General features: G+C 40.0%; 2 protein-coding genes across 3 annotated transcripts in view; both read right to left on the bottom strand.

Moving 5' to 3' along the window:
* LOC100566857 (complement component C6) overlaps window positions 1-25,684 on the bottom strand; it is a 147,809-nt gene that overhangs the window by 103,160 nt on the left and 18,965 nt on the right. The window lies entirely within an intron of this gene.
* Window positions 1-25,684, bottom strand: part of plcxd3 (phosphatidylinositol specific phospholipase C X domain containing 3) — an 86,843-nt gene that overhangs the window by 42,195 nt on the left and 18,964 nt on the right. The window contains exon 1 of one of the 2 annotated variants that reach the window (XM_062972452.1): window positions 10,206-10,491. The exons of the other annotated variant lie outside the window; for it this stretch is intronic. Within the exon in view, the coding sequence (XP_062828522.1) occupies window positions 10,206-10,299 (94 nt within the window). The 5' untranslated portion in view covers window positions 10,300-10,491. Of the gene's footprint in view, window positions 1-10,205; window positions 10,492-25,684 lie in introns of those variants that run through there. 2 annotated transcript variants of the gene reach the window in all.

Here is a 25,684-nt window from a genome sequence, read left to right as displayed (position 1 = left end):
ATTTCTACCCCGCCTTTCTCACCCAAGGGGACTCAAGGAAGCTTACAATAATAGGCAAGAATTCAATGCCTGGCACAATACATTAAAACAGCAGTTCATATAAAAACAATAACATAACGTAATAAAACATATAATACAAAATTTAAAAACAAATTTAAAATTAAAATTTAAAAGGTGTGCACACACACACACACACACACACACACGGACCGGGCTGTGGTGTAGCTGGTTAGTAGCCATCTGCAAGAAATCACTACTGATCGAGAGGTCATGAGTATGAGCCAGCCCGAGTTGGAGTAAGCTCCTGACCATTTAATAGTCTAGCTTGCTGTTGACTGATGCAGCCGAAAGACATTTGCATCTGTCAAGTAGGAATTTAGGTACCGCTTTTGTGGGGAGGCTAATTTAACTAATTTACAATGCCATAAAATCTCCAGCAGCATGCAGAAGAATGAGGAAGTACTCCATCAAGGACTCGGTGTCACAAGTTAGCAGAGGCTGGATGGCCATCTGTCAGGGGTGCTTTGAATGTGATTTCCTGCTTCTTGGCAGGGGTTGGACTAGATGGCCCATGAGGTCTCTTCCAACTCTACTATTCTATGATTCTATGATTCTATGATAAGTGGACAATGAAGCGGTAGCTCCCCTTGTGATCAGAATCGAGCATACCCTCATGAAGCCAGAAGCTGGAACGTTAAATTGCCTCTGTGTCTGTCTATATATGTCGTATGTCTAATAGCATTGAATGTTTGCCATGTATATGTACATTGTGATCCACCCTGAGTCCCTTTCAGGGTGAGAAGGGTGGAGTATGTATGTGTATGTGTGTGTGTGTATGTGTGTGTATGTATATATAGAGAGGGGGGAGGGGAAAAGATGGGAGAGGAAGCTGTGAATAGCATAGAGAAGGGTTAACAACCCTGTGGCGTTTGTTTTGCTATCTGCGACCCTATTCAAAAGATTTCACCTCATTTTTGGTCCCTGTGATAATTGGATTTTGAAAAATTTGGCTTATTTTAGAAACAAGAATTGGTGATAAAGCTTCAGTGGAGACACCTTTTCCCCTATGTTAACTCTTTCAAAAGTGAATTACTCTTCCTAGGGGTAGATTTCTCTCACTTCCTGTTGTCTCACCCCCATTCTTAACAATGAGTCATTTGTAAGTCAGATGTTTGTAACTCAGGGACAGCCTTACTATAATATAGAGCCTGGAAAAGTTACTTGTTTGGAGTTCGTGTGAAGAACCTGAGAGCTGTACCAAAAAACTATACAATTCCCAAGCTCTGTGTCAGTATGAATATTTTTATGTCAAAGTGAGTGTCCAGTCTGAATTTTAGAATTAGCATAATGTCAGAATATCTTCACACTGCGCATTTTGAAGCTATTGCTATTCTCCCAAGACACACTTTTATACTGCATAATGTATTCTTTTTAATATCCCAAAGTTTTTTTTAAAGGAAAAGAAAATGAATGATATCTGAGTAATTATTTTTCAAACAGCTGCTAAAAATAAGTGCAAAGAAGTTAAAGTAGTTTAAATTAAGAAGGCTCTAACCCAATGGGGACATCTTTCCCTGCATTCAGCCTGCAATTTTCTGGGACTTACAGTCAAGTCCCTTTCATCTTTCAGACTTCTAAGGGTCCACAGTAGAAAAGTAGGCTGACCTGACTTAACAGCTGCTTAGTGTCTTGTTCCAATATTTTCTCCTTTTGTTTATATAAAGTACAAAGAACAATTTCTGATGGAACATTTTGTTTATGTATTTATTTGTAGGTAAAATACGTCCTTACTAGTTCTTGATATAAGTTACCATTACAAGAAGTGAAATAAGGATAGCTAAGGTTGGAAGAGAGTCGTTCTTCGTGATCTGGTGATTATTATTTTTTTTACCCTGATAGGCCCATATGTTGTGATAGTGGTGATTAATAAGCCAGGATTAACCAAGAAAGCATGGCCAAACCAGAACTTGCTGAGAACTTTTAGCTCGCCCTCCTGCCCTCTCCCAACACGCAAAAACTCATAATGTTGTAGCTGTTGTGTGGTATTTTTGCCTTATGGACTCACAGTAATATTAATATTTTTGTAAAACGTGCAAAGTATGGAGAAGGAAGAGGAACGGGAAATAACAGCTGCAGGATAGAGTGATGCAGGAAGAGAGAAAGGGAAGGATCTAGCTAAGAAGGAGTTATCATTATTATATGATGCATCTAATTTAGTAGAGAGCAATCCACAAACTAGCAATTAGTGAATAAAATCAGCCTTTCCCATATGATGGGTTCAGGACCCTCATTTTAAACATAAGAGAATACCTCTCTAGGGATGTATCTACACTGCAGAAGTAATGCAGTTTGACACCAGTTTAACTGGAGCCCCTGGTGGAGTAGTGGGTTAAAGCCTTGTGACTTGAAGGTTGGGCTGCTGATCTGCAAGCTGCCAGGTTCGAATCCTACCCGGGGAGAGTTCCCTCTATCAGCTCCAGCTCCGTGCGGGGACATGAGAGAAGCCTCCCACAAGGATTGTAAAAACATCAAAACATCCGGGCATCCCCTGAGCAACGTCCTTGCAGACGGCCAATTCTCTCACTCCAGAAGCAACTCCGGTTGCTCCTGACACACACACACAAAAACTAACAGTTTAACTGCCATGGCTCAAAACTATGGAATCACTCACTATATGTAGTTTTACAAGGTCTTCATTCTTTTCATCCAAAGAGTGCTGAAGTCACTCCAAAGGACAACTCCATAGTATTGAGAGTTGGAAGTTAAAATAGTATCAAACAGCTTTAATTCCACAGTGTAGATGCACTTTAAACTCTTTAGGTCCCAGCATTACTTTGTAGTCAATTTCCACCAGAAGCTCTGCATATTTAACTGAAACCACATTCTAGGAATAATTGGGTCTAATACTTTTATCTTCATTACTATGTTTTAAAAGTACAGTAGAGTCTCACTTATCCAACGTTCTGGATTATCCAACACATTTTTGTAGTCAATGTTTTCAATACATTGTGATATTTTGGTGCTAAATTCGTAAATACAGTAGTTACTACATAGCATTACTGCATATTGAATTACTTTTTCTGTCAAATTTGTTGTATAACATGATGTTTTGGTGCTTAATTTGTAAAAGCATAACCTAATTTGATGTTTAATAGGCTTTTCCTTAATGCCTCCTTATTATCCAACATATTCACTTATCCAACATTCTACTGGCCCGTTTATGTTGGATAAGTGAGACTCTACTGTATTGGTTTTGATAGGATTCCTGATTTTTTTTTTAAAAAAACAAACAAACAAAACAAAACAAAACATTGTATTATAAATTGTTTTATCTGTATTTTATTTCAGCCTGTGCTGTAAACCACTTGGTTATCATATTCAGAGAAAAATGGAATATAAATTAAATGTAGGAAGGAAACAAATAAATATCAAGCTTGACAAGGGTAGTGGATAATACAAACTCCCTGAAATCCATTCATCTTTCTTTTATCTTTGCTATGAGTCACCCAAATAAACTTGCCAAATCAGTTTGTACCATCTGAAGCCTGTCTCTGCCAGCATGCCTGAATCCGTGCCCTTTGGCAAGGGTGTCTTTTCATATATACAAAACCCCATATGGAAAGAAGAAACCAGCCAAGCTTAGACAAGGTTCACTGCCTGGAATTCATTACCTGACAAGCCTGGAAAATATGTGCTGAGCATCTCACGGTTGTTCTTTTTCCTTCCAAGAATATTTCATTATGAGTATGAATAGCAAATAGGATTATTAAATGTGTTTGCACACACATTCCTTGATTAAAACAGGGAAGATGAATTGTTCGTTTTCTTCATTAGCACATTTTAGAAATGCATGCACAGAAAGAGCTAAAAAAAAACCCTTGCCTTCTGGAGGAGATATACATTGTTGGAAGCCACCAGATATACTGCTCCCCGCTTAGCTGGGAATGGTTGAAACATGTGATGAGGAAACGCCATAGGTGCATCCCTAGCTGTCATGTCAAACGTCTCCCTCAATGTAAGACTCAACTGACCTTTCAAGAAGCAGAAATTTCCAAACATAACCCATCGTTGGCTTCATCTTTACTCATGTAATGAAGTAGGATTTCCTTTCATACTCTCCTCTCAATGGTTTGCAATCTTTGGTCTTCCAGATTTTAGGGCTTCAGTTCCCAGGAGCCCCACTAAGCTTTGCCAATGGTCAAAAACTCTAGGTACTGAAGTTCAAAGCATCTGGAGGATTGAAAATCATCTGCTTTTAATTGTTTTAAAATATTTCATTTATTTATTTATTTATTTATTTATTTACAGTATTTATATTCCGCCCTTCTCACCCCGAAGGGAACTCAGGGCGGATCACATTACACATATAAGGCAAACATTCAATGTCTTGACATAGAACAAAGACAAAGACAAACGCAGGCTCCGAGCTGGCCTCGAACTCATGACCTCTTGGTCAGAGTGATTGGTCTCAGCTGGCTGCAGCCGGCTGCTCACCAGCTTGCGCCACAGCCAACGCCACAGCCAACGCCACAGCCAACGCCACAGCCAACGCCACAGCCAACATTCAACCCAATTAAAATACAATTAAAATAGTATTTTAATTGGGTTGAATGTTAACTATTATTACATATCCATTTTAGCTATTTTAAAAAACATATACCCCCATATACTCGAGTATAAGCCGACCCAAATATAAGCCGAGGCACCTAATTTTACCACAAAAAACTGGGAAAACATTGATTCCAGTATAAGCTGAGATACCAATAAAATTACATTAATTGAGGCATCAGTAGTTTAAATGTTTTTGAATCTTTACATCAAACTGTAATTTAAGATATGACTGCTCAACTCTGATTAAATCATTATTTTCATCTTCTTCAATGTGAATGTGCTTATATATCCTTTTAATAATAATAGAGTGAAATAATAAATGTAATAATAATAATAAATGCAGTAAAATAATAAATGTAATAATAAATAGAGTAAAATAGTAAATGCATTAATAATAATAAAAATAGAGTAAAATAAATGTAAAAGTAACAATAATAGAGTAAAAAATAAATGTAATAATAATTAATAGAATAAAATAATAAATGTAATAATACCAATAATATTAGAGAAAAATAATAAATATACCATATATACTTGAGTATAAGCTGACCTGAATATAAGCCCACCAGGACCCTCACTTGAGTATAAGCCAAGGTTTTTTTCTTAGTCCTAAAAAAGGGCTTAAAAACTAGGCTTATACTTGAGTATATACAGTATATATTATAAGCCACTTGGGGGCCCATATAAGGGAAAGAATGGGGTATGGGTATAACTAAAATAGGCCATCATTTTAGAACAATGCTTCTCAAGCTAATCTGAGGACTGGAAATGTATCTATTTCTTTATTATTCATTATGCCGACAATGTGTCAGGTACCAGCACCATATTTATGTCCACTGGTACATTTTCTTTCTTATTTAAAAATGTAATAGGCGGTGGCAGCCAATGACTTAGGTATTGACACCACCATGAGTCACACTGACCTAAATCATATTCTGTTCCATCGCTCTTTCCTAATGGATCTGGGGCCTTCTGTATGCAAACATATGTTTGATCATAAAGCTAAGGTCTGTCTCCTAATGGGAGAAGCTATAGCTTTATGGTCACATATATGTTTGCATGTATAAAAGCCCTGGACTCAATTTATAGTCTCTTCTTGTTGGGCTAGAAGTTTCCTCCATGAAACTCTGTATCAGTCTGTCAATCAATTGTCAAAGTAAAGATGGGCAAAGTACAACTTTCCAGGTGTTGCACTCAAATTCTGATCAGCCCCAGGAAACATCTGGAGGGCCATATTCTGCCCAACCCTGGTGTAGACTGAGGACAAAATGAGGCCTGGACTGTAGCCACCAATGGGGACAATGTTTGAATGAACCAAGGCTTCATTGCTTGATATAGTCGAGCTAAAATTAATATTATGGTTATTAGTTGTCATTCACTGTCAAGTCAATTTTGATTTACAGTGACCTAATGAATGAGATACGAGAGCTGGACCATAAGGAAGGCTGAAGGAAGGAAGATAGTCGCTTTTGAGTTGTGATGTTGGAGGAAAATTCTGAAAGTGCCTTGGACCACAAGAAAATCCAATCAGTTCATACTTCAGGAAATAAAGCCTGACTGCTCATTGGAGGGAAGGATATTAGAGGCAAAGATGAAGTACTTTGGCCACATCATGAGAAGACAGGAAAGTTTGGAGAAGAGAATGATGCTGGGGAAATGAAAGGAAAAAAGAAAAGAGGCCGACAAAGGGCAAGATGGATTGATGTCATCCTTGAAGGGACTGGCTCAGTCCTCAACTCTGGCATTGCAAACTCAGAATAATGGCTTTCTTGATTTAATGCATGCATATGAAGTGTGGTCTTCCTCTTTTCCTACCAATTTCCACTTTCAATCTTTCCTATGAAACATATACTGTCATGTAATGATCACAGTACAGTAGCCTAAGCTTAATAAGTTTGGCTTATAATGAGAACTCAGGCTTGATTTTCTCAAGGATCTATTTATTTCATTTTTTTTTTAAAAAAAAGATCCATGTTATCCATGCAGGTTTCCTAATAATGGAAATAACAGAAATCAGACAGTTTGCAGAAGTGATATCTATCTTACACACAAAGGGTGTACTTCTAATTTTCCACTAAAATAGATTTTAAGATCTGCAAGCTATGGGAAATATATTAGGGACAGGATGTCTGTGTAGGCAGTATGAATAGCGAGAACAGAAAAGCAAGTACCGCAGTAATGGATTGAGTGAGTTTCCCTCCTTCTTCATTTCCCACAAAAGCTGAAAAAAAATTACCTAACAAAACCACTGAAAGAAGGGGGGTGGAGGTAATGTGATCCCATAAAGAAATGACTCCCTGCTAAGTAGCAGCTTATTAACTTTAGAGAATCAGTGTAATTTTTCCTTAGAATGAAAAGGACCCTTCCTGCAGTCAAAAATTAACTGCACAAATGAGTGTTCCAGCATTAGCAGCATTCCAAAAGAACCTCTGGCTTGCTATACAAAACATCAGTACCGTCCCCCCAAGTTAAACAATTGCCTCTTAGCTAAATGCAGTAATTCCTGCTTTTAAAAAAAAGAAAGAAACCCCAAATGAATTGTTCTTTTAAAGATTACTAACTTATTTTTCCTCTTTGCCTTTGATAATTTTCCCCAGCAACCAAACACTAAGTCTTCACCCAGGGATTGGTAGCTGCTGCTTGGGGACAGGATTTATATGAGCTCCTTGTACTGCATCCGATGAATGAAGTATCCACAGCTCAGTGACCAACCACATGCTTTGCATACAGAAGACCCTTAATTCAATCTGATATCCCTAAATAGACTCCATCAACAAGGAAAATAAAAACTCTGTTGGACCAGATTCAAAGTCTGGATGGATCTCTGGAAAATCACCCTTAGGATTACAATTCCCAGGCTGCTTCAGCCAGCAGGGTCACTGGTTGGATCTATGATTCCATCTAGACAATCATCTTCCATCCTTCATCCAACAGTCACCAGGATACTTCACAGAAGCCCACAAGCAAAACACAGGATGATACTTTCTTGGCCTCCACCAACTGGTAGTCATAATGAGGCTGGTAGCCCCTGTGTCAAAGAAGCACTAAATTCACCCTTAATTTTAATCTGAATTACAAAAGAGCTATCCAAGGTCCTGAACAGCATGTAAAAACTACAACTGGGGGAAACTTACAGCAAGGGAGGAAATTGCCAAATTAATTGATACTGCATGAAAAAATTGAATTTTACAAAGATTTATATTTGTGATCCTTGTTCTGACCCTGAGACAAAAGCATCCTGGAGTTGCATTCCTAATATTCTATCCCACCACTATGACCTAGATCAGTGGTTCTCAACCTGTGGGTCCCCAAGTGTTTTGGCCTACAACTCCCAGGAATCCCAGCCAGTTTACCACCTGTTAGGATTTCTGGGAGCTGAAGGCCAAAACATCTGGGGATCCAAGGTTGGGAACCACTGACTTAGATGAATTTCCAGTTGTGTTGGCTGTATTTCCATTGGTGCGACCACAGCACAGATCAGATCCATCAGAAGCAACTATAAGGATACCATACTGTCTAGATTTCGGGCTTTTAATGAAAGAATTTTTTTCAGACATTCATCCTGATTTGAAAGTGAGCACTGCTCTCAAGTAACAAATTCAGAGAGCTGGGATTTTACCATAACTGTAGTCAGACAGCTTATGGTGTTATGTAAGTCCTGTCCTTAAGATGGGAGACCCTCATCTTTGTGACAGAAATTGTCAGGGTTATCACCATCATATTTACACTTTTCTTTTATCTGAAATTCAAAACAGCTTGTAAGAGTTACTACAAATATACCTTTAAAATGATGTTATTTATACAAAAGTAAAAATTTAATTAAACTATCAATAACATGAAAATCAGACTATTAAAAAGAGAAACTATAAATATATACTGGTTTTGTTGTTGATTTTTCCTCTAAATTATATCAGCAACAATGGAGAGCCGTTGAGGTGCAGTGCTTTGAGCCCTGGACTATGATTTTGGAAAACAGGGTTCAAATCCCTGCCTAGCCATAAAAATCCATGTGGTTACCCTATGCATTTTACACCTTTCAGCCTAATGGAAAAGCAAGGGCAATCTCCCTCTGAATAAATCTTGCCAAGAACAACCACAGGATAGGTCTGCCTTACGATCATCATAAATACAAAACAACTTGAAGTTAACATTATAGCAAAACAGCAAGGCAACTACAATGGGATTGGGAGGTATTTATGATCTTTACATCATGCCATAAACTGTAGCATCCTCCACTCAGCTACAAATCTGGCCTAGAATAACCCTCTGCTGTAAACTGAGCTCTGCTTTGTGGGTGAATGGAAGTCTTAAATGGAAATCGAACTCAGTTGCAGTTATTTCTCTAAGCTGCACCATGTGCTGCAGCACTGCAATGCAGGACTTCATCACACATTCCCTTTCTCTGGGCTACCTGTATTAGATATTCTTATTGTGTGCCTTCATCACATTTCTGACTTACAATGACCCTAGGCTGAATCTGTCATGGGGTTTTCTTGGCAGAATTTGTTCAGAGAGTATTTGTTCTTGCCTCCATCTGAGGCTGAGAGAGTGTGACTAGCTCAAGATCTCCTAGCAGGATTCCATGGTTGAGTGGAGGTTGATTGCTATTCCCCTAGTGTCCACTCAAACCACTACATCATGCTGTTGCTCAGCATGAAACACACTAAGCTACACTGGTTACACTGTAACCCCCATCATTCCTGCTGTCGGTTATACTCTAGAGCTGATGGGAATTGTAGGCCAACAACATCCGAAGCTGAATTGTAGACAAAGTACTCCTCAAACTATCATGCCCAAAATCTCTCAGTGGTCATGACCCATGGTTGAGTAATTCAGGGAGTTGATTCAGCGAGTTGTAGTTAAATAAATGGCATTTTTTAACAAATTCTGTACATATATTCTGCCTTAACTATATTTTACTACATTCTGCTGCCGGCTAGATAAATCTTATTAGTCAAGCTTCTCCTGAACATACGTTTCTCATCTTTCTGTTGTGTAAAGGCAACCATCAAGGTCACAAAGAACATGGCACGGATCCAGAAACCATTTGGCACAAATCTTGCCTGGGGGTGGGGGTGGAGGAAGATATTGCTTCTGACAAAACCCTTGAAAATGCTGCTTGGGAAGGAATTGTTGTTCCATGTTGAACAATTCACAGCATTGTTCGCCTCCCACTGTCTTTTCTACAAAGGGCCAGCAGAAAAAGAACTTGGGGCATGATCCAGAACTTTCCTAAACTACATAATTGCACAATTATGCATTGCATAAATGTTTAACAAGTCCATCACCTCGTCAAATAAAAGTTCACAGTATTGATGGCAAACCTCCAGGTTCAATCTGTCAGTTAGAATATATCTTTCCAGATGAGAGAAAAGATGCCCAAGAAGACTAAATACCTCCATAAGAAATTCATGTAATAGAATGATTGGGTTGGGGTTTGGTAAGGATCCCAACTCCTGCTTTAGAGTAGAAGGGGGATCCCTTGAGATCATCTAGCTCCCACCACTCACTCATTTAAATAATATGACTCAAGGCATTACTTTTGTATTCCCAACACTTTTGTGCCAATTCCTACAAGTTGATGCAGGACTTACATTGTTCTCCTCCACCTCTGACTCTGCAGAAACCTTTCCTCATGAGAAAGTAGAATCCTCCAAGAATATGTGTCCACACCAAGCAAAGGCACATGAAGAGAATGTGAAAAAAAGGAAATCTTTAAAGGAAAGCTTTTATTCACAGCAAGCAGTCTACATTAGCAAAAGGGTGCATTTAAGTTGACTGTGACTAAATGACAACCCTATGATGGGATTTTTTTGGGCAAGATTTATTCAGAGGAAGTTTGCCATATAGAAAGTGTGACTTGCACAAAGTCACCCAGGGAGTTTTTGTAGCTGAGTTGGGAAATTCAACCTTGTTGTCTAAAAGTCCTAGGCCGGCACACTGACTCTCTCCACTCCATTGCAACCTATGCCATGATCCAGCTAACTGCCAAACAAAGAAAAGATTGGATTGTAAGCCACAGTAGTGTCTGTATCTGTCTTCTTGTACCCTAATCAATTTTGTTGAATCATTTTCACAACTCACTCTAATCTCACAGCCCAGTTACCAGTCAATGGAGGTCCCACAGGTAACATGTATGTTACACAGGTATAGCAGTATGATACCACTTTATCGGCCATGGGTTTAGCACTGTAATTCAAGGAATTGCACATTTGAGCCCTCAAAGGCAAGCTTCACCTCCAACCTCTCTGGATCAAAAAGGGAAATCGGCACAGGGATTTTAAGAAAGCATTCGTGCATTCAGCCTTCAGTGTTTGTGGGTTTATCTTTTTCAGTTTTGATTATTCATGAATTTGAATAGTATGATCTCCTCGAGGAATCTCTAGGTCTTCCAAGGCAGATCTATGGTCAGTTTCTCTCATATGGTACCCATATTCATCATGGAGGACCAGAGATGCCTGGAAAAGTATTGTCAAGTTAAAAAGTGTTTTTATTGGTGATTTTTCCACTTTCATGTGGGCTCTGCACCACTAACCCTCATGAAAGTGGAAGGACAGCCATTGTTAGTTTTTCCTTTTCTGCTCTGCATAGTGGCCCTGGAAACATGGCAGCAACACTTGAAATGGGACCATCAAGGTCCATTCCCCTCCCTTCCGCATGGTTTTGTATACATGAGGGTGAAAAAACATCTGAATATGGTTTCAAAGTGGAGGCTAAACTGTTTTAAAAGCAGCTGGTGCATTTAAAAGTAATCCACACTCTCTCAGACAGATGATATTAGAAGGAGAGAGATTATGTCCAAATTGGAGAAGACTGCTTGATAATTACTCATTCTGTTGCTAATATCCCCCTTTAAAAAAAGATTCCACATGTCATCTTGACATTAGTCTTAAAGTAATTATGCGTTTCTTACTATTATTTTCAGGTCATATCCATTTGGTGTGCTTGACAGTTTGCTTATGATTGTGTTAGTTGAGATTTTACAATGAAAACAAAACTGTGAAATTGTTCTTCCACTGATTTTATTCCTTTTTTCTTGTTTCTTGACATTTGCAGCTGCTTCAGATGAAGACATTTGTTGAGAGACATTAAAAGTTTTTCTGTACTAATGATTTCACCTTGTCATGCAGATGAGATTCTCCTCCTTTCCCGAAAGACTGCTCACAGGAGCAGAATATAGGGAAAGAACCATTCTGCTCCTGAAGCAACTACACTGGCTTCCAGTTTGTTTTTGGGCACAATTCAGGGTGCTGCCTTTAGCCTACAAAGCCCTAAATGGGTCAGGCCCAGCCTACTTGAGGGACCGTATCTTCTCCTACCAACCCACTCGAGCCCTGAGATCATCAAGAGAGGGCCTTCTCTCGGTCCCACCATCATCGAAGGCACATTTGGTGGGAATGAGAGAGAGGGTCTTTTTGGTGGTGGCTCTGGAACTCCTTTCCTAGAGAAGTACAATCAGCCCCCTCCTTATTGGCTTTTTGATCACAAATTAAAACATTTATGTGGAGCCAGGCCTTCCCAGATGAATGACAATAGGTACTTCCAGATAATCACTGGTAATATTCACCACTGAATGCTTTGTTGGCCCCGGCAACTGCAATATGACCTTGAAAGTGGATGGCTTAGGAGCTGCATAATTTTATTTTTACAAATAACCTCAGTGGCATGAGGTTAGGGAAACTTTTAATGATACCTGTTGTAAGTATTAATCGTTTATATGATGTGTTTAAATTTGGTTAATTTTAAATTAGTATATGATATTTTAGCTGATTGTGTATTTGTGTGTCTATGTATATCTATTGGTGTTTTTAAACTCTGTACACTGCTTTGAGTCCCACTCATGAGAGAAAAGCAGGATGGAAATGAATAACAACAACAACAACAACAACAACAACAACAACAACAACAACAACAACAACAAGGTGTTTAGTAAAGGTAAAGGTTTTCCCCTGATGTTAAGTCCAGTCATGTCTGACTCTGGGGGTTGGTGCTCATCTCCATTTCTAAGCCTAAGAGCCAGCATTGTCCGTAGACACCTCCAAGGTCATGTGGCCGGCATGACTGCATGGAGTGCCGTTACCTTCCCGCCGAAGCGGTGCCTATTGATCTACTCACATTTGCATGTTTGCAAACTGCTAGGTTGGCAGGAGCTTGAGCTAACAGCGGGCACTCACGCTGCTCCCGGGGTTTGAGCCTGGGACTTTTCGGTCTGCAATTTCAGCAGCTCAGTGCTTTAACACACTTCGCCATCGGTGTTTAAGGAATGCTAAATCTTAACCTGCAATGGCCTCCAAAGAAAACAAACATAAGGGTAAGGTTGATGTACATTTGTATAAGTCACTACCAGATTGCTTCAGACTGCTTGTAATGGACAATCAGCCCTCTGTATCCTTTGATTCTGTGACCATGGATTTAACTATCCACGCTTTGAAAATATTTAAACAAAATTCTAGAAAGCGGACCTTGATCTTACAAGGGACACTATGTTACTATGCTATTGTATATAATGGGACTTGAGTATTTCTAAAAATTGATGTCCGCTGCAGGTCTAAACTCCAGACTTCAAAGGGGGACACTGTAATTTGAAAGTGTGTTTTAATTTGGCTTCTGTGTGATGCAAAGGACAGAGAGAACTCAACCCTCCCCATTTTACACATAGAAGCTAACTAGACTGGCAAATGAATCGTATTTCAACACTGAAGATAAAACAACGTTCTCCACTGCATCTGACACATCAAGACAAGTTGCTTAGCATATATAATTGTCCTCCAGCAGAGAGAAAACAGCTGGGCTATTTAGAAAAAAATAGCTGGAAGGTTTCTATTGCTGCCTCTTGGCACCTGCCACCTCAAGTTTAGGGTATACGTTTTAGAAACAAATGCATTTCTTTTCCAAAACTTGCGTGTTTCCCAGGGGGAAAAATGGTATCAGTTATAACAAGATCCTGTTGGCTCTTGAAAAGAAGTCTGAAAGATTTGACAAAAGACAGACTAGCACAATAGAATATTGTAAAGTACCATATCTATTCTCCTTCCAGTTCTTGTGTGTGTCTCTCTCTGTTGACTTCCCACTTGTCTTTTTCCCAATAACATTGATTGAGAAATGTTGAAATTCTAACACAAGCAAGTCAGCAAGAGCTCTGAATGTTTTCAGAGGAAGCAGACTAAAATGATAGAAGGTGGGGAAACCAAACTCACTGGGGAAAAGTTGAAAGAGCTGAGCATGTACAACATGAAGAAGTGAAGTGTCCTATAAATGGTAAAGTGTTTTTCTCCTTGCTGCTCCAGAGAATATGATCCAAACCAATGGTATCAAATTGCAAGGAAGTTTATTCTTACTCAGTATTAGCAAGATATTTCTGGATACATAAGAGCTGTTTTCTCTCCAGTTAGATCAACTTCATTGGCTGCCAGTCAGTTTCTGCACAATTCAAGTTGTAGCTTATGTCCTATAAAGGTCCAGGGCACATAAAGGAATGTTATCTCCCTATATGAACCTTTTAAAGCTCTGAGGTGTTTAGGAAATGTTCTTCTCTCTATCCCAAAATCCAGCCTCCTTAATCTATTCCTGGAGCCCCCACTTGCGCAGTAGGTTAAACCCTTGTGTTGGCAGGACTGCTGACTTGAATATTAGGTTTCTGACCTGAAGGTTGCCGGTTCGAATCCAACCCGGGGAGAGCACGGATGAGCTCCCTCTATCAGCTCCAGCTCCATGAGAGAAGCCTCCCACAAGGGTGGTAAAAACATCAAAACATCCAGACATCTCCTGGGCAATGTCCTTGCAGATGGCCAATTCTTTCACACTAGAAGTGACTTGCAGTTTCTCACGTCACTCCTGACACAGAAAAAAAAATCTGTTCCTTCCAGCACATTTTAATAATTTATAAGTTTTCTTGAACTGGAGGGAAAGATGGGGTATGCAATGACTCCCACATACATTAAGAGATAGGTAAAGGTAAAGGTTTCCCCCTGACATTAAGTCCAGTCGTGACCGACTCTGGGGGTTGGTGCTCATCTCCATTTCTAAGCCGAAGAGCCGGCATTGTCCGTAGACACCTCCAAGGTCATGTGGCCAGCATGACTGCATGGAGTGCTGTTACCTTCCCGCCGGAGCAGTACCTATTGATCTACTCACATTTGCATGTTTTCAAACTGCTAGGTTAGCAGGAGCCGGGGCTAACAGCGGGTGCTCCCGGGATTTGAACCTAGGACCTTTCGGTCCGCAAGTTCAGCAGCTCAGCGCTTTAACACACTGCGCCACCACCAGGGGCCCCACGTTAAGAGATACATTCCTGGATTTTGTTTGAATACATACAACCACATAAAACAGTGAACCTTATTGAAATGAAGTATTTCCTGCCCAAGACTACCACAGAACCATACTGAAGAACATAGAAAATGCTTAAAGAGGACATATTGTGTTAGATGTGGATAAATGAAACTGCAGATATGGAGATCATATGGTAAATTAATAAACAACAGTAACATCAGCATCAACAATTTGATAGAGAGATAGATCATCTCAGGAGGTCATAGGCTGTCCTTCAATGGAGACTTTTAAATGGAGGCCAAATAGCCACCTCTCTGGGTACTTAAGCACCTTAGTTTACTATCCTTTTTGTTCTTGTTCTTAACGGTTTGTTAACTGCCAATCTGTTCTCATTTCTTGAGCTACAGACACACTGCACAATGATAGCAGTTTGGGACCACTACAACTGTCATGGTGAATTGAGTCTTGGGAATTGAAGTTGAAGAAGCTGCTGGCAATTCTCATAAATGCACTCACTTGAAATACAGCATCGGAGCTCTCTAGCAAAGAATTCTAAGTTTTGCAGAATTCCAATGGGTGGAACCATAATGGTTAAAGGAGACTTGAAGAGCTATCATGGTATATTACTGATACAGCTCAATTCACATAAAAATCATCTTTCAGTCTGAGAGCTCTATTTTTCATACTGTCGCAGGCACAAAATAAGGCCTTGCTTTCCAGCAAGATTCTGAGCTCAGTTAACAAGACCCAGGTGATATGGAAATACAGAGTCCATTTCTTATTCTACCTACATGTCGTTTCAGGAAATCACATTAAAGGGGAATTATTTCAATGATTGGAATAGCTCCACTTCCTCCCTATCTCGTTTTCAAGAGCAAATTTGGTAATGCAATAAACCTCTTCAATGGGCTTTTGCCTGCCTAGCAACAGCAGTCGCTGTTATACATCTCGGCTAATCTGCAGGGCTCTGTTCGAAAGTGTCACATATTGAGTGCAGCTTAGCCTGAAATTGACAAAGTATTTTCAATCTTGCCAGAATGCTCACATTGAAGGTTAGGTGGAAGAAAGATTCAACTGCTTAATAAACAAAATGGGGATCAGGAGGAGCTGAAGGCTCCCATGCTGTTTGAGCGATGAATCCACTCTGGGTTTTGATGGGAAATCTAAAGCAAGCTATCCAAGGTGCTGAGCCCTGTCCAGCTTTATTGCCCTAGATAGCTCCTCTGTGTGTGTTAGTATTTTCCTCCAAGTCACCTGCCAACTTATGATGACCTCATAAATTTAATAGTATTTTCTTAGGCAAAGAATAATCAGAGATACTTTTACCACTTCCATTCTCTGAAATACATCCTACAGCATTTTAAAGGCACACAATAATCAGTAATTCAGCATTGAATGAGAGCAAATATGGCACAGAATTTAGACAATTAGCCTAAAACTGGTGAGAATTGGATTAAATTCAGCACTCATAGAATCATAGAATCATAGAATAGTAGAGTTGGAAGAGACCTCATGGGCCATCCAGTCCAACCCCCTGCTAAGAAGCAGGAAATCGCATTCAAAGCACCCCCGACAGATGGCCATCCAGCCTCTGCTTAAAAGCCTCCAAAGAAGGAGCCTCCACCACAGCCCGGGGCAGAGAGTTCCACTGCCGAACATCCCTCACAGTGAGGAAGTTCTTCCTGATGTTCAGGTGGAATCTCTTTTCCTGTAGTTTGAAGCCATTGTTCCGTGTCCTAGTCTGCAGGGCAGCAGAAAACAAGCTTGCTCCCTCCTCCCTATGACTTCCTCTCACATATTTGTACATGGCTATCATGTCTCCTCTTAGCCTTCTCTTCTGCAGGTTAAACATGCCCAGTTCTTTAAGCCGCTCCTCATAGGGCTTGTTCTCCAGACCCTTAATAATTTTAGTCGCCCTCCTCTGGACGCTTTCCAGCTTGTCAACATCTCCCTTCAATTGCAGTGCCCAGAATTGGACACAGTATTCCAGGTGTGGTCTGACCAAGGCAGAATAGAAGGGGAGCATGACTTCCCTGGATCTAGACACTATACTCCTATTGATGCAGGCCAAAATCCCATCGGCTTTTTTTGCTGCCGCATCACATTGTTGGCTCATGTTCAACTTGTTGTCCATGAGGACTCCAAGGTCTTTTTCGCACACCCTGCTGTCAAGCCAGGCATCCCCCATTCTGTATCTTTGAATTCCATTTTTTCTGCCGAAGTGAAGTATCTTGCATTTGCCCCTATTGAACTTCATTTTGTTAGTTTCGGCCCATCTCTCTAGTCTGTCAAGATCGTTTTGAATTCTGCTCCTGTCTTCTGGAGTGTTAGCTATCCCTCCCAGTTTGGTGTCGTCTGCAAACTTGATGATCGTGCCTTCTAACCCTTTGTCTAAGTTGTTAATAAAGATGTTGAACAGAACCAGGCCCAGGACGGAGCCCTGCGGCACTCCACTCGTGACTTCTTTCCATGATGAAGACGATGCATTGGTGAGCACCCTTTGGGTTCGTTCGCTTAGCCAATTACAGATCCATCTAACCGTAGTTTTGTCTAGCCCACATTTAACTAGTTTGTTTGCCAGAAGGTCGTGGGGGACTTTGTCGAAAGCCTTACTGAAATCCAGGTAGGCTACATCCACAGCATTCCCTGTAGCAGCCATGACATTCCCTTGTGAACTTGCATCAAGTGTTGGTTTTCAGGTTAGTCTACCACAAAAGGATTTTCTGAATATAAAACAATGGTAGGCTATCCTGAGCAGATAAATGTGAGAAGGGTGGAACTGGAACAAGGACTTAGCACAGCAGGCTAAACCGCTAGCTGCAGAAAAATCCTGCCAATCGAAAGGTTGGCAGTTCAAGCCAGGTCGGGGTGAGCACCTGCCATTAGCCCCACCTCCCTGCCCACCTAGCAGATCAAAAGCAGAAATGCGAGTAGATAAATAGGGACCACTTTTAGCGGGGAGGTAATAAAGGTGGCCTCAAGGAAATTGATCAGGAGGACATCTAAGGATGACAAAGCTCCTTGGCATGGAAGATGGAGCAACAGCACCCTCCTCCCCAGTGGCCGGAGTCAAGCACAGCCTCCGAGAGACCAGAAATAAGATGGAAAATGCCTTTACCTCTGTCTGTGTATTGTCTGTCCTTGTTAATTGTATTAAAAAATTCAATGCTTGCAATATGTGTGTTCTGTAATCTGCCCTGAGTCCCCTCAAGGAGATAGGGCAGAAGATAAATAAAGTATTATTTTTATTTTTATTATTATTGACACAACGACATTGTATGACACAGCAAACAAGATAGATATGCTGGATTTCGTTTCACAAAATCACAAGTCGAACACTTCCCAAGTGTCTAGGACTGTGTGATGTATTTTCGGATGATGCGTGCAGATCCCAGTAAGGTGGCCTTTTGCAGTTGGCAGATCGTAATTTTGTCAATGTCTATTGTTTCCAAATGCCGGCTGAGATCTTTTGGCACGGCACCCAGTGTGCCCATCACCACCGGGACCACCTGCACTGGTTTCTGCCAGAGTCTTTGAAGTTCAATCTTGAGGTCCTGATAGCGGCTGAGTTTATCCTGTTGTTTTTCTTCAATGCGACTGTCACCTGGGATGGCAACATCAATGATCCAAACCTTGTTCTTTTCCACAACTGTGATGTCTGGTGTGTTGTGTTCCAGAACTTTGTCAGTCTGGATTCGGAAGTCCCACAGTATCTTTGCGTGTTCATTTTCCACAACCTTTGCAGGTTTGTGATCCCACCAGTTCTTTACTGCAGGGAGGTGATACTTGAGGCATAGGTTCCAATGAATCATTTGGGCCACACAGTTGTGCCTCTGTTTGTAGTCTGTCTGTGCAATTTTCTTACAGCAGCTGAGGATATGATCAATGGTTTCATCGGTTTCCTTGCACAGTCTGCACTTTGGGTCATCAGCTGATTTTTCGATCTTGGCCTTGATTGCATTATTATTATTATTATTATTATTATTATTATTATTATTATTATTATTATTATTACTCCTATTACTACAACAGCTACTACTACTACAAGATGTGTGGAGATATGCATGTAACCAGATCATGGTTATGTGAAACCAGAGATATGGCAGAACACCATTTATTTACCTTGTTTCTGGCCAGAGTTGTGTTTTGAGGACCCAGAGGTTTCTATAGTAGAATCCCCTCTGAGGATGTGTTACATCCTTTAAGACAACTTCTAGGGGACGTCTACCACATAATCTTCTGGAAAATCTAGCAAATTCATAGACATACCTTTTCTGCCTAGGCATAGATAAGCGAAACTGTGGACATGGGTTCTACAGTCTTGGTATTCTCACTATAGAAAACCTCCGGAGTGAGACAAATGCAGCCCCTGGGCAAGCCACATTCACTTAGCCTTTGAAGAGAGCAATACTAAATCTGTACAAATCTGTGCAAGAAAACCCCAAGATAGGATCCTCATGTGTTGGACTCAAAGATACATAACAATAACAATGCACCAGATTGTAATCCTCATCATTTCACCTTGAGTAACAGGCAAAATAACTAAGGTTAGGATTCCATCTTAATATCCGCTCATGGGTCAGGATTTACTAAAGTTCTAGGAGCCGCAGTGGTGCAGTGGATTAAACCACTGTGCTGCTGAACTTTCTGACTGAAAGGTTGGTGGTTCGAATTCACATGGTGGTGTGAGCATCCATCATTAGCCCCAGCTACTGCCAGCCTAGCACTTCGAAAACATGCAAAGGTAAGTAGATCAATAGGTGCCACTTCGGCAGGAAGGTAACAGTGCTCCATGTAGTCATGCCGGCCACATTACCTTGAAGGTGTCTACAGACAATGCCAGCTCTTTGGCTTAGAAATGGAGATGAGCACCAACCCCCAGAATCAGACTCGACTAGATTTAATGTCAAGGGGAAATCTTTACCTTTACTAAAGTTCTACATCCCAAGTTTGCAACTCATTCATCATTTCTTTGTGTTGTTCTTAAAATATTAAATGATCATAAAAAATATAGAAATATAGAAAATATAATGAAAATAAATCTTATATTACAAGTACTGGCTATGGTTAAGCCTGACATGGACTTGCATCTCCTGTTTCATAGACTACTGTAGCCTTTAATATTACTCAATACCGTATTATCCACTTGATGGAAGTTTTTGTGCCTTTGATTTGGCCATCAAGAGGACTTACAGAAGTGATGTTGATGCCTGTGCAACTATTGGGAGCAAATTATAGCAGGATTCCTGTTGATGAAGATTAAATACAGCTTTGACGGTGGTGGCAGCAGGGGCCGTAGAAGAAATCAGGCTTTGAAGAAATGGCTCCTCAAAGCCAGAAGATTTTGTCTGCCTTCCCTCATCACCACTGTGCACTCCAGGAAAAAGTCCAGCCTCTGGCACAGTATAGCAAGAGATGGATACCTGGAGATTTTTTGGCAAAGTTTGAACAAAAGCATATTGTAAATGCACTGCTTGTTTGTTCTCATCTAGAAAGGTCAGGAAATCCATATAAACTGGCTTATACGCTGGGCCTGAACCTTAAGGAACACTCCAGTAATTGAAGTTCTTTCTGGAATAATACACAACTATACAGAAACCTCTCTCATGTACTTGTTTCAGAATGACTGCTATGTACACTTAGACAATCTTTCAGTTGCAAAGAAAGCAGGAGTTGTTTTCCCAGACAAGGTTTAACAATAAATAGAAAATAAATGAGGTAGGGGGAGTTATAAGAACCACTCCAGATGGCAAAAATGCTTTTTCCTCCACAGAACCTGTCAATAAGAGTGAAAATGTACTGAGGAGAAGAGACGAGATTTATATTTGTTTTGTTTTTTTCCCCTTGGATGGAAACAGAAGACAGTAAGAGACTGTACCTCTTGTAAACATTTGTTTGTTTGTAGGAGTTAACATGGTGCATTCTAATGTTCTGAATCTCTTCTGCTACAAATCCACAATTCCAGTGTCCATATACCTGAGCTATTTTTGGTTGGACCAAATAGAATACAGTGCAAACTCTGTATCTGCAAGGATACATTCCCAGACTTAATGCAATTAGAGAAAATTATGGATATTAGTAAATCCTACAGAATGAACAAATTCCAGTCGACGTATACCATAAAGTCACACTGGGCAACCCCAGAAATGGCTGGAGACAACATATTGGTCAGACACAGATAAATGGAACTGCTGCTATCAGTCCCACAGATATGTATTTTATTGCTGTGGGAAAAATGGTTTTTCATATTGTTAGGTCTATAGTTTATCAACAGGCTTTCTACTAACCACACACATACCATTGATTTTCAAAGTACTGAAAATAGCTGAACAACCAGACAGTGCAGAGATAATGAGTATATTTACACTGCACAATATAGTATGCGTGTGCCTTCAAGTCACCTGTCAACCTATGATGAGCCCATAAATTTCATAGTATTTTCTTTGATAAGGAATACTGGAGAGGGACACTTTCTTCCTCTGGAACATAGCCTACAGCATCTGGTATTCACTGGTAACTTCCCATGCAAAATCTAACTAGGGATGACCCTGTGTAGCTTCAAAGATCAGGTGGGATCTGGCACATTTTCACACAACATTATGCAATTCTGCGATGCTACAAGGGGATTTTTCTGTCCTAAAACCCTCTGTGGGTACACAATTAATGCCAAAAATAAAAACATACATAATAAAAAGTCAATTTCTCGTTTAGGAAAATGAATTTCTTGTGGCAGGAAAGAGGTTGAAGACTATTCTGAAGGCAATTTGACTATCTTTGATGTTTCCAAGAGAACTATTATTTGTTTTTTGTCCCACTACCAATACCAAGAGAGCAAGAATGAGCAGAAACAAGCCAGGGGCAAAAGAAAAAAGAGGAAAGAAAGAAAGTCACCTTCTCTGTACTGTGACACCACAGAGGTCTTCTTTTCTGGATGTTGAAGGGACTCAAACAAATAAGTCAGATTCTATCTGAGTCTGGGGAAATAACACAGCTCTTGTGTCAAGCCAATCTGACATGATTGAAGAAGGAGCTTGTCCACCTCTCATTTCACATAAATCAGCCTCGACAACAAACAATGGAAATGCACAGAAAGCAAACAATTCAGTTTCTGGTTCATGTCACTTGTCATGAGCTCACTCGTGGCTCCATCCTCTCAGAATTCTCTACTTTTCTGGATTCCAGCCCCAAACCACCCCCAAAAACTGACTTTCAAATCAATTATTATAACTATTATTATACCACCTTTCTCCCAAAATGTGGTCCCAAAGCAATGTACTAATTTGTATCTCTCAAAATACGGTACTTTCGTACTATTCTTCTACAATGATACAGTTACATTCTCCAGTGTTGTAAGAGCCAATACTGATGGTAGCATTGTTACTGGCAGAGTCTTCCAAGTCAATCCAGCTGTTGTTGAGGGGTCAGGGCCCTTTCACACAGCTATATAACCCAGAATATCAAGGCAGAATAACCCACAATATCTGCTTTGAACTGTAATATCTGAGTCCACACTGCCATATATCCCAGTTCAAAGTAGATAATGTGGGATTTTATTCAGTGGTGTGAAAGAGGCCACAGAGAGGTGCATCTATACTGCAGAATTCATGCAGTTTGCCACCACTTTACCTGCCATGGCTCAATGCTAAGAGTTGTAGTTTTACAATATATTTAGCCTTCCCTGCCAAAGAGTGATAGTCCTTCACCAAATAACAAATTCCAGGATTCTACATTTTCCCCATTGTAGTTCTAAGGAGACATTCAGGATGTATAGTACGAGGAAGGAGTTCAGATGAGGATGCCAGACATCCCCTTTTAGGAGAGATTAAAAATAAAGGCTCTGCAACCAAGCAGCAGAGGTGTTGGCAGGCTGAGTTCTAAATGTGAGAAAAGTAATTAATCATCCAAGGTTAAACTGTCAAGGTTAAAATGACACAATCAGACAGTTAGAGAAGCACATCCTTTAAAATAGACAGCTATTGTGATCAAAATAGGAGACAGATAATACTGTAGTTTTTAAGAGAACATAACGCAACATAGAAATTATTACACGTACTACACTGAATATTTTATTTTGCTTGCCAAGGAGATTCTGCAGGTTTTTGAACTTCACACATTATCTGTCCTAAGCAGGGTCTAGCATAATCAAGGTCCAAGTATCATTTTTTTTCATATTTAGAGACCAGTATTTATTTACTTTCCATTTTGGGCATCTCATTCCAACTTCCTAGTAGCATCACATGCCCATAAACACAGCCACATAGCAAGCCAACCATACTGCACCAGCAAATGAAATAATATTCTTGCTATCAGAGAATCAAGGGAAAAAGGAGAAAAAGAAGGAAGCAGCAACAGCAACAAAGAAGCCAATATCAGGATTGCTGCCCATAGTCCAATGGGTCCAAAGAATGGTCATAGCAGTCACCCACTTTGCTCAACCATTTCAAAGATACCTATTCAACAATGCCTGGTACAAAGGGGCCCTGGAGCCAAGGCACTGTGGATGATGTGGTCAAGAAAACTGTCTGTATTATGGCATACACAATTTTCTATCTTACTATTGCCATAGTGCCCTACTCTCAAGAGTCAGGCAATATGGGCCTGTCCAAAGGCATTTCCACCATGGGCTATTCTACAGTGGAAAGGAGGAGTGTGTCATGTCCGTTCATTACCACCTGAATTAACCGCTAGTAGGGTAGACCTGCATTACATCTTTGTTAGATTTAGAGTACCTATTTTTGTACCATAGATTCAAATAAAATATTTCCATTGAACAGGGGGAACAAAGTGCTGCCTACAAACACGAGCGGTCACTCTATTCTGGACTGGGATGAATTTACTCCATGCCTCACTCAGTACATCTGTGTATCAAGAGTAGTATGAACTGCTGTAAAAAGAAGATTCAGGAGGACTGGATGTAATAAATGCAAATCATTAATTACAGCTGAGAAATGTTTGTTCCTTTCCCCTTCCTACAGCTCTTCACATTTCAAGCTGAACACACTTCTTTTTAACAACAGGAAAAGGGAAAAAATAGTAGGGAAAATAATAGTAATAAAATATTTTGAACAGATCCATAACTATACACATAAAGACTAGATGTGGAAGAAGGCCCTGAGCAAAATCCACATGCAAACCAGTTTTCAAATTGTGAGTTATCACACACTAGGTTTTATTCATGCTTTGCCTACATTAAAGTAAGAAGAAGCACTTTGGCAGTACTTAAACAGCTACACACCAGCTAAACACCATGATTTCTACATGTTTTAATAGCTCCCAAGGACTAAACAAATGTTGTTAAAACTTTCCAAGAATTTTTTTTTATCTTGGCACAAAGTAACCATATAAAATGTCAGCCTAAGATATACACCAGCAATTTGAAAATGCCGAAAGGAAAGCTAAAATTAAAATGTCACTGAGAGAGTCACATTCCCATTATGATGCTCGGATTTATAAGATTCTGTTGTATATTAATATTCAGCAGAAACCACCAACAAACAACAGAATTTGGAAAACAGAACACGTCCTGCATTAGCAGTACAGCTCTATGCCTGTCTAGACAGCGGTGAGCCCTAGAGAATTCAGGGGGACTTTATCCTACTAGGAAAACCTGGGAAATCCTAATGTGTCACAAAGCTTTCTGCATGACTTGGGTCCTATCATCATTATGCTTTAGGGTTACATGCACAAGCCATACACGACTTTTCAGATTTGGAAATGTTGCAAAGCCAATTTACAATGAAGGCAATGACCCTGAACACTATTCATATTCAGTGAGCTCCTCCTTACAATCTGGAGAGTATTGTGTCACAAGTCGACATGATAATTTAGTGGTTAACATAAACAAAATACATGCACCTGCCCTAAAAAATTTATAATCTAAGTTTATATACCGCGTTGTGGTGTCATTTTTGACTTACAGCAACCTCAAGGCAAAACTATTATGGAGTTTCTTAGAAAGATTTCTTAGAAAGTGGTTTGCGTTTCCCTTCATCGGAGGCTGAAGGAGTGTGACTTGCCCAAGAATATATTTCAATGCTCAAATCACTACACCACAGTGGTTCTGCAAGGAAAAAGGGAGTCAAAAATGGGATGAAAGTATAACAAGAGCTGATACCTAATTAAGTGTTATTCAAAAGGATCATTAGAAGATGTGGATTTAGAGGCTGGAAGAAACAGAGTGCTGGTTGGCACATACTGGTTATCGGGGAGAAAGGGGACAAAGCACCAGATTAATGTCAAGGGAGTCAACATTTTCAGTGTAATGCAGAAGGTGGTTTCATAAAACATCTTGTTTAGCCATTAAAGAGAAGGATTCTACAACCTAGGAAGGTGATTGTCCACAACATGACAATGGACTCTTTTCTGTGGTTTTCCATTACTTCAACCATACGTTTGATTTCCATTGTCTTTAAAAATGAAAAAAAGAAAGCATGCAAAATTAATTTCCAGCTCCGCTAATGTAAAACAGCAGAGATTTTTTTTTTTACTTTATTCCCCGCTAGTCTGTTCTTACAAAAGAACATTCTGTTCCTTTTAAGATTGGAGATGACTTTGAGTAACTATTGATTTCAGGAGCTCTGCAATCGTCTTACATGGACATACATTCTTCTATGGAATCCGTCAATCCATAGGGGAAATGTTTCTCCAATGTGGAACTTTTGTACTTTGCATAGGGCTGTGAAAGCAGTTACACATGTTATATTAGTCTACATTTTACCCTGATGCACATTGTGCATTGGGTTGGGCAATTCATTACTGAAGCGGCATTTCGTGCCACTTCGGCTTAGCACTGTGAGCACAAGTT

This window comes from Anolis carolinensis, chromosome 2 (assembly GCF_035594765.1).
Source record: "Anolis carolinensis isolate JA03-04 chromosome 2, rAnoCar3.1.pri, whole genome shotgun sequence".
NCBI lineage: Eukaryota > Metazoa > Chordata > Lepidosauria > Squamata > Dactyloidae > Anolis > Anolis carolinensis.
The sequence above is the reverse complement of the archived record's forward strand: the minus strand, read 5'-3'. Positions and strand labels throughout refer to the sequence as shown.